Genomic DNA, 12,406 nt, shown 5'->3' on the forward strand with positions numbered 1-12,406 from the left:
TTTTATTGCATTCTGAAGTTGATTAGGATGTAGTATTTCATTTTAGTAGTTGGGTTAACACCAGCATTTTGTATGCTAAAGATAAGCGACTGAAATAGGATTTTGGCACTGCCAGAACTTAATGTTATCTGCCATTTTCCAATAAAATCCCACTAAATTATTTCAGTCCCAAGATTTAAGTGATGGCTAATTGCTAAAGTTTTTTTTATGAAGTGGGATTAATGTTGGTTTGTACATTAGACTTTTAATTAGACTCTGGCCCAATTTCGCAGTCACATTAAATCATAAAGCATGATAGGAACAAGTCACAGCAGACACTGAGCTCTTATGCTCTCCCCTTGCCCCGACCCATATTCTCCAATATAGCTGCAAGGAGTTCAGAATTTAATTTTTTGCTCTACTACTTATGTCAACAGTAACCACAGTTTTGTTAGTTTTGACAATGTAAGTTGTGCTTAAGCAAAAATAGAAAGAAAAGCTTCTGAACTCCTCATGGCTGAACTAAAGCAGCAAGTGGAGACACTGTCAGGAAAACATGCTAAACTATGGTTTAGCATGATGTCTGAACACAGCCACTAGGAGGCTGTCAGCTCAGAGAGCCTCTCTAGTTACATTTAATTACAGCAACACCTTTCAACCCTCTTTTAGGCTGTATCTCACTTCCTTTATTTGTCTAGCAGAAAAGCAACACCACTGAAAACAGAAGTCTGTAACTACTACCATGCCTTGACCTCATTTCTCTGAATAAAATAGCCACGTGCAATCAGAAAATACATAAAGAATATAGATAGGGCAATGATATCCAACAGTATGCAACCAAAGAGCACAAAAGGAAGAGCTGAAGGCGGCAATCCAGGCTTTAAGTAAATATGTGGGTTTCTGGGAAATGGTCACTTGCCTTAAATAAACTGATACCTGATTTTATAACTAGAAATATTCACTAATCTTACATGCTGTGTAAAATATCTCAAAAGTTTTTTGAATAGCCAAAGGCAGTTAAGTTGAATATTTGCATAGGACAAAAACGTCAAAGAACACAGTGTGGCATGAGTGTTCCAGACAAACTCAAAACTTACTTTTTGTTTTCCAATTCAATTTTTATTGAAATATGACAAAATATAGGTAAAGGTAAAGGTACCCCTGCCCGTACGGGCCAGTCTTGACAGACTCTAGGGTTGTGCGCTCATCTCACTCTATAGGCCGGGAGCCAGCGCTGTCCGCAGACACTTCTGTGTCACGTGGCCAGCGTGACGAAGCTACTCTGGCGAGCCAGAGCCGCACACGGAAACGCCGTTTACCTTCCCGCTGGTAAGCGGTCCCTATTTATCTACTTGCACCCGGGGGTGCTTTCAAACTGCTAGGTTGGCAGGCACTGGGACTGAAAGACGGGAGCGCACCCCGCCGCGGGGATTCGAACCGCCGACCATGCGATCGGCAAGTCCTAGGCGCTGAGGTTTTACCCACAGCGCCACCCGCGTCCCTATGACAAAATATAAACTTCCCTTAATCTAAAGAATGTAAGAAATGAATTTGTTGAAAACTAGTAATATTAAGTAAACCTGGGAGGCAAGTTCTTAAGTTTATGTGCTGCCTGGAGATAGTAATCTGAAATTAATTACAACTTACGATTCAATTCTAGTCATCAACTTGACCAGGGGTTGGCAACCTAAGACACATGGGCCGGAAGTGGCCCACGGAGACTGTTTAACTGGCCCACGAGCCACCCCCAAACTGAGCCACCCGCTCAGCAAGTCTAAACTGTGCTAAACTGGCGCAGTGCGGGGACTGTCTTCCGCGGCTCCAGAAATTGCTTCTGCACATGCGCAGACGCCAAAAATCACTTCTGCGCAGGCACGGATTTCAGCATCTGGGCATGCACAGAAGCGATTTCCAGCACCACGGACATGTGCAGATGCGATTTCTGGTGCTGCACTGAATTTCCGCAGGAGTAATCTGTTTTTTCTGTATATATGTGCAAATATGAATAAAAATTTATATATATAAAAAAAGGAGTAATCTGGCCCACACCCGGTAAGCCTTGCCGACCCCTGAACTTGACATTCAACCTGCTCATCTGCTATGGGCATAGGTACAGTTCCACCAGCCTCCAGCTGTGGAGTGATGTTAGTGTTCCTCTCCCCATCCTACCCACTAAAGTCAGTGAACTTCCTGCTGGGAAGAAGCTGAGATGACCTATAATCCACAGCTGGTTCTACTGCTATGACTTAAGAGACATCAACTCCAATTGCTATGCCAGCTCCAGGCTTCTACCTGCCGGTGTGAACCTGGCCGGTGTAAACCTTGGGACTGAATATGGGAGTGGCTCTGCTGCCCAAAGTCTGGGTAAAAAACTGGTCACAATAAAAAGAGCATATAAACTACTTGTGTTATTTTTGTAGGGAAAATCGTGACAGTAAACACAAGTAGCTCAATGTTAATAGGAGTTCAAATAATATTAGCTAAAACACAAAATATTGTGTTAAGAAGCTTATAAATGATACAGTTACTATGGAATCACTCCGCTTCAAGTTCAGTTGGTCACTGCAATTACTGGATTGTTTAAATATGCCTTAAGTATTGCTTGAGGCACTGCTACAGCTTAATGCCACTGCTTAATTAGGAGGAAAAATTGAAATGATTCAGACAATCTAAAAATATAGGAAAAATTATTTTGTATTTGAAAAGATACCTGCTGTTTTCTCTCCAGCAGCCACTGTTTTATAACTTTTATAAATCATGAAGATTCCCCTGAAGGCTAGCTTCAGGGTTGAGATGATCTACATCACGCCAGTAGGGAAGCATTACAGGAAGTGCTGATGTTCTTTGTTGCAGGAGTGACCAAAGCTGGTTTGCTAGAAAATTGTTTCCTTCTGCTGATAAATGAAGTCCATCGGAGAGGTAGCAGCCAAAGTCCTAAAACGGATGTTTTCAAAAGATACAACAAACTAGTCTGGTGACTTTTTAGAAGGAAACCAAAGCCAAACACATTTAAGCAAGCTACTACTGTTCTACAGAACCACGGCATGGGCCCTTTGAATCAACCTTTGCTTCAGTTTAATGAGTGTCCCAAATTGACACATTGTTTCTAATGACATTCTAAAAACTCACTATTAAAATGTCTAGAGATTGGTTTGGTTGTAAGTTGCTTTGGGTTGTTTTGCCCAACATAAAGCAACCAACAAATCCAATAAATAAATAAAACGGGTCATACCTGGTTATTTTTTTGCATAAGTGTCCACAGATCAATGATGGAAGTGCCACAATCACTGGCTACTTTAACACATGCCTTGGCATATTCTCCTGTGGTAGAGTTGAGGCGGTTTAATTTTTCACCTGTTGAGAATTGGGGGTTGGCAGGGAGGGGGAAAGGTCAACAAAAGGAGGGCTTTGCTTTACATTTTTTGCTTCTTGCATTGATAGCACAATTATGATTCAAGCTCCACATCCAAATATAATTTGAATATGGCTTCAAGGATCCATATGCCTAATTGCATGTCAATATGAACACTTGCTAGGGTATGTCGGGTTGCTGAAGTAATATCTGAGCTTTTCATGTGGGCAACTTTGCTCCCATTTTGGTCTGACCTGTTTGCTTTTCATACATCTTCTGGAATTTTTATTTAGTTTTTTGTGATTTCTGCTGTGTAATGACTTGATGTTATATATTATAATTCAATGTACCTTGAACACTCCATGTATAATTAGAAAGTTGGAGTAGAAATAAACTCGAGTGTGGAAAGGAGCCACAACAGTTCCCCCTTACCTATGGGCACCAAAACCAGGCTGTTCTCAAGCCTTCCCTGCCTGCATTTCCCCTTGGAAAACACACTCTAGCTGCTTGAAAAAAGTCTCCAGTGGCTCCACAAGATGCTTTTAGCAAGCCTAAAACCTTCTTGGGAGAGGGCAAGGAAGGGACATGGTGGGCTGGGCAGCGAGGCCCCAAGGATTTTTAGTTTTCCACCCCTGGAAACTCAGTACACAGCAAAATATTTTTGTTCACATACCTACTGCTGGATGGTGGTTTTTTTCTTTAAATAATCGGATCTACATCCACAATGCTGCATGTTTTCATTCTTATTTTGAAGGTGTTGGATGCACAGACACGCACTTCAATTTAGTGAGGTGTGGATGACGGAACAAAGTTGGCAGAGACCATGTGAGCAGGCTAGTGAAAATTAACTTATAGCACTTCCCAAAACTACATTTGCCACAATACTAAAAATGTGTTAAGCCTATTTGCTTGCTGTACAGAAGCATTAGCTAATCAAGACATTTTGCTTTGCTTCTATAGCATTTAAATCATAGCATAGCAGTTCTATGATCACACAGCAATGGCCACCAGTTGTCACTTAAGACAGTTACTTCCTATAGAACATGTAACCACTAGAGTCTTCAGAGCTTAGGTACACTGTTTTCTTTTCTTAATCCAAAATGAGAGGAGATAAAAACTCTCTTACCTTTGGCAATGCACTCTTTTCCCCAAGCTGCTTCATGCAGGGGTGGTGGAGTCACCAAAATTACTTTATCCTCTGTAATGTCCACAGACTTTAGGTATTGTATCATACTTTTCAAATTGTCAGCGTACTCATCCAGTGGCACATGCTGTTTAGGGTTCACATCTGTTCAGGGAAGATAGTTTACATTTAGTTAAGATGGTTCACATTACCTTCTCACCTGCATTGCTCTACTGGGCCATGTGTGCATCCATGCCCATTGATAAACCAACTATATGTTTACATTACAACAAGCTGCAGAAGAGGAAGGGGAAGAAAGGAAGCAGGACCCACACCAGCTCTGCAGAGAAGCCAGGCTCCTTCCTCCAACAACTATTTCCTGCCAGCAGCCATTACATCGGGTTTCAATAGAGAAAGGGAAGGGAGGTGGGGTCACGCCATTGGTGTAGCTGAAACCAACAACTTTGGGCTCCTCCTGGCCAATCTGTGACTAAGACGTTATAACCTGAGGGTGCTTATCTTCTCCCTCTTAACCCATTTCCCTTTTATGTTGTGTCTTTTTTAACTTTGTAAGCCTGAGGGCAAGGACTGTATATTTGTCACTCTGGCAACTTCTTAATTTTTTTTAATATTTTTTTTTTTTTGCTATAGAGTGGAATAGAGGCAATTTGAATAAATATTGAGCCATGAGTTATTGAGACAAGACAAGAAATACGATAAATTATCATTTTAAGCAAATGTAATTCTACTTTTGCTTACAAATATTACACTATTAGTTAGAGAGAGATGAACTGAATAGGCACAAACTACGTGCAGAGACAGCACAGCCCTGTTCTCTTCCTACACACATGCACAAACACAGGCAGAATGTAGAGGGAGATTTGCAGTCATGAGTGCCTCTCATTGTTCTACCCAGCTCTCCCTCTCACCTTGGTACAAGCAATCCTAGAATCAACAGTGCCTGCAGAAGCGGGACAGGTGTGCACTCAGTAGATATCCAACACCTACAGTCCACAAATGTCTGTGGTTTTATCTTGTGCTCAATTCCCTTCTTGTCATCAAAGCATAAGAGCCCTGCTAGCTCAGGACAAGAGCTCATCTAGTTCAGCATTCTGTTCTTACAGTGGCCAACCAGATGCTTATGACAGGCCAAGCAGGACCTGAGTACAATGGCATTCTTGGGACACCCCCCCCCCAGTATTCAGAGGCATAATGCCTCTGACAGTGAGGGTAGAGCATAGTCACCATGGCTAGCAGCTGCTGATAAGTCAACATTGCCCACACTCCTGGCATCAGTAACTGCAAGCTGTGCAGTGCTCACATGGCATGGGTTGCACTTTTAAACTGTAATTAAAGGTGTCTGCTTAGTTCCACTTTTCAAACCTCTAGTTTACCACTCAAGCACCGAGCTAAGTGCATAGGAAGCTACCAGTGTTACAAGGCCTGGAATTTGCCGTATGTTTGGCCATAGAAACAAAGAAATGCAAAATTCATTGCTGCTTTACGTAGTATTTTGTTTTATTTCTACGCTGCTCAGAAAATACATTGTTTATTGAAAGGTAGCACATAAACCCTTAAAAATACATTTAAAAATAAATTGTTTGAAATGCTAACTCTCAGATATCTGAAATTACATGTCTACTGCAACCTGATGAACTATTCTGGGAAAAAAGAGTGGGAAGGGGAGAGTAAAACTATACTACACCTTTTAAAGCACCATCATTGGCTCCAAAGAAGACAGTTACAGCAACAGTGTTCTTAGCATCAGAATCCTTGCTGATCAATCTTGGCAGAGCAATTTTTGCCCACCTTGTGTTATAGCCAGAGAGTCCACGATTCAGAACATCACATTTTCTAAAAGGAGTATATATGGAAAGAAATGTCATCCTGTAATAATACCATGCTCTGAATGTGGAAGACTAGTCAGCTGCCTACACAAGTATCTACTTTCTTTTCCTCCACTCCTCACAGTAAACTACATTTCACAATGTTAAAACAGAATGCCCTATTTTCACAGCATGAGTGTGCACTTGTGTATCTACAGGCAGAATTCACTCACATTTCCTGATTTATGTGATTGCAGGCTTTGTTTGCATTATCTTCCTTTTAGTATTAAGCAATTGCTTCTTAAAAACCGAGGCTTTACATTTTCAGTAAATGTTTCCAATAAACTTCAGAATTAAGAAGTAAAAGAACAAAATTACCAGGGGTTTTGATGTTATGCATCAAACAAATGAAGGCTCTCAAAAGAATAATTATTTTCAGATTATCTTCCTAAACACCTGAGATATTTCATTTTTAAACCCAGCTGAAACACAACATTAACTATGTCTTACCTAGCCAAGCGGTGAGCAAGTGAGGCTCCCCATCCATTTTCTTGGAAGGAAAACTAAACGAGAGGAAAGTAATGAATATTTAACAAAATTAATTTAAGTCGCATGTCACTGGACCAAATAATGCATTCCTGCCTGCTCTCCCTAGCGTTCTGGTCTCTGTGGTACTGTTGCTCTATCATCACTCCACAGACAAGTTGGGCTTGCTGTTAAACAATATACCATATTTTTCTGTGTATAAGACTAGGTTGTTTTTTTTACCAAAAAATTAGGTTTAAAATTGGGGCTCATCTTATACACGGGTAGTGCTGAGGGGTATTTTCTTAATTTGGAGTCCCCAAAATGGGGGCGTCTTATACATGGGGGCATCTTATACACGGAAAAATACGGTACATCACCCAAGGCTATCTACTAGGACGCAGTACAACTTCTTACCTGGTAACTTGCTACTCTAGCATTGCTCCCAAGGCACTAAATAGATACATACATTAAAGAAAGAAAGGCCAATTAATGCAATCAACAGAACAGCAGCAAAACTTTTCTTGAACCTTCCCACGTGTGCAGCTTTGCATGTTTCAGTGCTTCAAAAAGCTTAAGCCCAGGCTTCACCCTACAGAGCTACCTTTCCTCCACCCTCCTATTCCTTTTTTCCTCATGTGTTACACAATTTTAAATTGTAAGCCTGGTGGTAGGGGCCCTTTTAACACCAATTTCTACAAACAGCTCAGTGGGGGGTGAGGCAAGAGAGGGGGGATTTAGGATGCAAATAAGTAAATAATGAATGAATGAATGAATGAATGAACTGTAGGATGAATGCAGAAAATGATTGCTTTCCTTTCCATGGAGGAACATTCGGAAAAATCTTTGTATTCGTATGCAGATTTTGTAAATTATGAGAGTAAAGACAGATTAAGGGCAGGGGGTCTGGCAACAGCAACCCCCCTGTTATTAACAACACCATGGTTGCTTTTGCACGGTGCCATTGCTTGGAGAAATTAGAGGACGCCCCACTTATCTTTACCTGCACTGCAGTGGCAAGAGAAGAGGCCTCTACCTTGAGCCAGCCCTAGGCAGTTGCCATTGTATTAAACCAGCATTTCGAAAACAGATGCCCCAGTCCACCAAGGCTGAATCCACATACAGTGGTACCTCGGCTTACAAACTTAATCCATTCCAGAAGTCCATTCTTAAACCGAAACTGTTCTTAAACCAAGGTGTGCTTTCCCTAATGAGGCCTCCCGCTGCCGGTGCCCTTCCACCGTTCAGATTCTGTTCTTAGACAGAGGTAAAGTTCTCAAACCGGGATACTATTTCCAGTTTTGTGGAGTTTGTAAACTGAATCATTCTTAAACCGGAATGTACAAGCAGCAGGCTTCACTGTGTCTGTCTTTTAAACTCCGTTTACTAAACCATTTCAGATGTGGCTCCCAGCCTCTCACACTCAGCTTGGCTTTCAACGGCACTTTGGGGCACCAGGTAAAAATGTACCTCCCCCCCCCCCCGCCATGTTTTATTGGATGAAGACCAGTAACATTGCTTGGTGTTAACTGCAGCTGCTGAAACTTTCTGCAGCTGCTATTGCATGTGTTAACACGCTGCATGCGCTCTTGCCAAATTTTGTGCAAAAATGCATACTTGTGATTTTAAATCTTGTTAAGTTGCTGGGCAACCTTTTTGCAGGACGAGCAACTAACAACAACAATGATGCTGAGATGATGATGATGATGATGATGATAATGATGTTATAAGAAAAAAAATCTGCTCCCTTTCCCTTATGGGGTATTCCGGAGCTCGTATAGAGTCCTTAAGTGGGTTCCCTATCCGTAGGAAAGTAAGCCTGACCCTTTATTAAAGGAACTATTGCAACAGGGTCACCACTCACCACACACAGGAGGGAGGAGAACCCCGAACAATAACGCACAAGCCCTTATATAGACTTTTGAAACTGCCTACCCTGTAGCCCAAAACCATCCCCCTAAAACATCATACATACATCACAGAAGGAAGGGGTCTACAGTAGAAATCATACCTGCCAGGATACCTGAGAGTGGTCACTGATGGCATTACCTGGGCAGTCTGGCCATTCTTTTGTGATGGTCAATACTTTAGTTCCCGAGTCCAGGCTTACTTTAAAAAGGTAAAGGACCCCTGACAGTTAAGTCCAGTCGCGAACGACTCTGGGGTTGCAACGCTCATCTTGCTTTATTGGCCGAGGCAGCAAGTGTTTGTCCACAGACAGTTTTTCCGGGTCATGTGGCCAGCATGACTAAGCCGCTTCTGGTGAACCAGAGCAGCGCACGGAAATGCCGTTTACCTTCCCGCCGGAGCGGTACCTATTTATGTACTTGCACTTTGAGGTGCTTTCGAACTGCTAGGTTGGCAGGAGCAGGGACTGAGCAACGGGAGCCGGTCGCGGGGATTCGAACTGCCGACCTTCTGATCGGCAAGCCCTAGGCTCAGTGGTTTAAACCACAGCACCACTCGTGTCCCTTTATTCATACACAAATGCGCCCTTAAGACAGGATTTGCAAGCCAAAAGACAATAGGAAGGCTCTCCCCATTTAATAATAATAATAATAATAAATTTTATTTATACTCCGCCCTTCCGAGTTCAGAAAACCGGGCTCAGGGCGGCTAACAACAAATTTAAAGCACTTAATTGTAATACAACATAGAAGCAGCATAAAATACAGTATAAAAACATGAATAACAATAAAATTCAAAGTTCAGAAATCAATCTGGGGGAAATCCATCTAATAAGCATTAGATAGTCACCAGGGCTAGCTAGCTGAATTGGTCCTACTTGGGCCAGTGAGGAGGCCAGGGAAGAATTAGCTGTGGGGTCTCAGAGCAGGTAATCTTCATAAAATGGAAGGGGGAGGGAAGAGAAGAGAAATAAAAGATCAGGCTGAATTCAAATTAAAGGCTAGGCAGAATAGCTCTGTCTTACAGGCCCTGCGGAAGGAAGTTAAATCCTGCAGGGCCCTAGTCTCATGGGACAGAGCATTCCACCAGGTCGGAGCCATCACTGAGAAGGCCCTGGGCCCTGGTGGAGGATAGTCTGACTTCCTTAAGGCCCGGGACCTCTAAACTATGATTATTCATGGACCTTAAGGTCCTCTGCGGGACAGACCAGGAGAGGCAGTCCCATAAATATGAGGGCCCTAAGCCACAAAAGGATTTAAAGGTCAAAACCTGTGATTCCTGCAGAGGGTTGGGCTAGATGACCCTTGGGGGTCTCTTCCAACACTACAGAGCTAGGATTCTATGCAGCTCTGCCTGCTGACAGTATCAGCATCACGAGAGCAAAGGCTGTGAGGCCACCCCACACTCCACTGAGGGACAAGGGCCTGTGTGTCCTTAGCCTCAGGTTACATTTGCCTTCCTTTACTGCAGAGGAGTATTTGAGTTCATTGGGAGTGTCAACATGCCTTCAGGATTGCTCTCCCATACTATTTCAGACACATGGTTCATATATATTTAGATATGTGTGCATTTATGAATACTTATTCTATATTTGAGACCTCAAAATTACTATAACAACAACAATGCTGATTTCCCCACTTCTGCGTCTGCAGCAAGACAAAAACCAAACCAGCTTCCCTGCCCGCTCTCCTCCTTCCTTACAATTCTGCTTCTCAGTGGCTCGTAAACGGGTGGCGGGTGGGAACAGGAGCCGTTGTTGTCGGTGGGGAAAGCAGAAGTGGGGTAGGAAAAGGCCCCACGGCGAGGCGTCAGGGGCGACGCTTTGAGAAAGAGCAGACGAAGGCCTTCGCCGTCGTGACCCGCCTTCCCAACTGCTGGCGGCGAGGAGGAGGAGAAGCCACCCCTCGGGAGAATTACCTCAGTGATGGAGTCTCCGAAGAGGATGACCCTCGGTGGGGACCACAGCAACAGCCGCCTCCCGCAGGCCTGGGCCTCAGAGAGGGCCATGGGAGTCGGTCGTCTGGGCGGCGGAGAGGCGGGCCGGTCTTGAGGCCGCTCTTTGCAGCGCTTGCCTTCCGCTCCGCTGAGCTGAGTAGGAGCCGCCGCCGGCGACAGAGGGGCTTTAGGCGAGGCTGCCGCTTTGCCCGCCGGCATTCAATGGGGAAAGTGGGGCGCGCGCGTGGAGGCCCCTCCCTCCGTCTCTCCTGGACGGGTTATAGCGAAGGTGGCGTAAAAAACCTGAAGGCCAACCCGACGCACCTGGGGAGCCCCACACCTGCAGCAGCAGCAGCAGCAGCACACGAACTGTTCAAAGTGTGGCTGATTTAAGCAGCTGGGTGATCAGGGTTCAAATTCCACCCCCTGAGCTCCATGGCCTAGTCAGAATTTGAACCCTGATTTCCCAGCTGCTTAATCACACACGCACAATTTTTATTGCATTTTATGTTTTACAATTTAGAATATTCATTTAACCAACCTTAAAATATCAATGACTTCCCTTCTCCTTCCATGGTTCTTATTGCATGACATAAATCCCTGCCTATTTTATATAAACCAAGCCATTCAGTATTACATCTTAACAAAACTTATTTACACTGTTGAATTTATCTTAACGTTTCCAAGTGTACACAATCCCCCCCCCCCCGTGTATTCCATAAACATTTTCCAATCTTCTTTAAACGTATGTTCTTGTTCTGTGTTAGATCTGCAAGCTGCACATATTCCATCAGTTTAAGTTGCCATTCCTCTTTAGTTGGGACTCACTCGTTTTCCATTTTTGGGTTAACAAAACACAGGCTGCAGTAGTGGCATACATAAACTTTTTTGACACCTCATAGTGCAAGTATCGTTTATTAAATTTCTATCCTACCTTTTTAATCTGAAGATCACAGGGCGTTTTACAACAGGAAAAAAGTGAAATATATATATGGGCATAGCCAAGGGGTGGGGGGGCAGCTGCCCTCCACCCTAGATCCACAAACATTATTGTAAAGCATTGAAAGCACTCTATTATTTGAGGTTATGACACTCCCCCTACAGCAGAAGCCTGCCGCCCTCTAATGTCCTCTTCACGTGGGTATTTTTATGTGATTTTACAACTTTGATCTCCTAAAAAAAGAAAAGTTGGCTGCCCACCCCAACCAAAAAGAATACTGGATACACCCATGAAAATATAGGATAATTAGATGAAGCGAGCCAGGTGTAGAATCATATGTGCCACCTTCAGCTTCTTGGAAGAAAGGTGGATATAAATTGTATTTATTTATAAAAGTATCTATACACCACCCCCTCCTCAAAGGACACAGTGGTGCATAGCAATATAGAAACATTACATTTAATGGCTACTGAAGAAAATTAAAAATGGCTGCATAGGCCTGCCTGGTTAAGTATTCCCAGGGCACCTGCCAAATTGGCTGGAAGTATTCCACAGCATGAGGTTTTATTCTACACCCTGTACAATCAAGCGGTGTATCATTTTTTAAATAGACTGGAGACACTGCATGCCCAACTTCTGGTTGAGGTCAGTCGGGCCTCTGTAAATGCAATAAAGAATGCTAACAACATTAATAGCAATAGCACTTTCCCACTCATGTTCCTAAGCAACTTTAGGGTGAAAGGTGGGTAATCAATCAAAATAACTGGTATTCAGTTGCATACTGTCTGATGCTGGAGGTTATGCTTAGCTAGACCTGC

At 43.3% G+C, this 12,406-nt stretch overlaps 1 protein-coding gene across 2 annotated transcripts in view; it reads right to left on the reverse strand.

The window, feature by feature from the left end:
- Positions 1-10,992, reverse strand: part of IAH1 (isoamyl acetate hydrolyzing esterase 1 (putative)) — a 15,244-nt gene extending 4,252 nt beyond the window's left edge. Inside the window, exons 1-7 of one of the 2 annotated variants that reach the window (XM_028722513.2) lie at positions 10,631-10,992; positions 7,223-7,258; positions 6,791-6,843; positions 6,160-6,308; positions 4,458-4,619; positions 3,212-3,333; positions 2,690-2,913 (exon numbers count right to left, since the gene is read on the reverse strand). In XM_028722513.2, coding sequence (XP_028578346.2) covers positions 2,728-2,913; positions 3,212-3,333; positions 4,458-4,619; positions 6,160-6,308; positions 6,791-6,843; positions 7,223-7,258; positions 10,631-10,867 — 945 coding nt within the window. In that variant the 5' untranslated portion in view covers positions 10,868-10,992 and the 3' untranslated portion in view covers positions 2,690-2,727. The remainder of the gene's footprint in view (positions 1-2,689; positions 2,914-3,211; positions 3,334-4,457; positions 4,620-6,159; positions 6,309-6,790; positions 6,844-7,222; positions 7,259-10,630) is intronic. The other variant, XM_028722514.2, reaches the window with a different exon arrangement.
- Positions 10,993-12,406: the final 1,414 nt, after the last annotated feature.

The sequence above is a fragment of the Podarcis muralis genome, chromosome 3 (genome assembly GCF_964188315.1).
Source record: "Podarcis muralis chromosome 3, rPodMur119.hap1.1, whole genome shotgun sequence".
NCBI lineage: Eukaryota > Metazoa > Chordata > Lepidosauria > Squamata > Lacertidae > Podarcis > Podarcis muralis.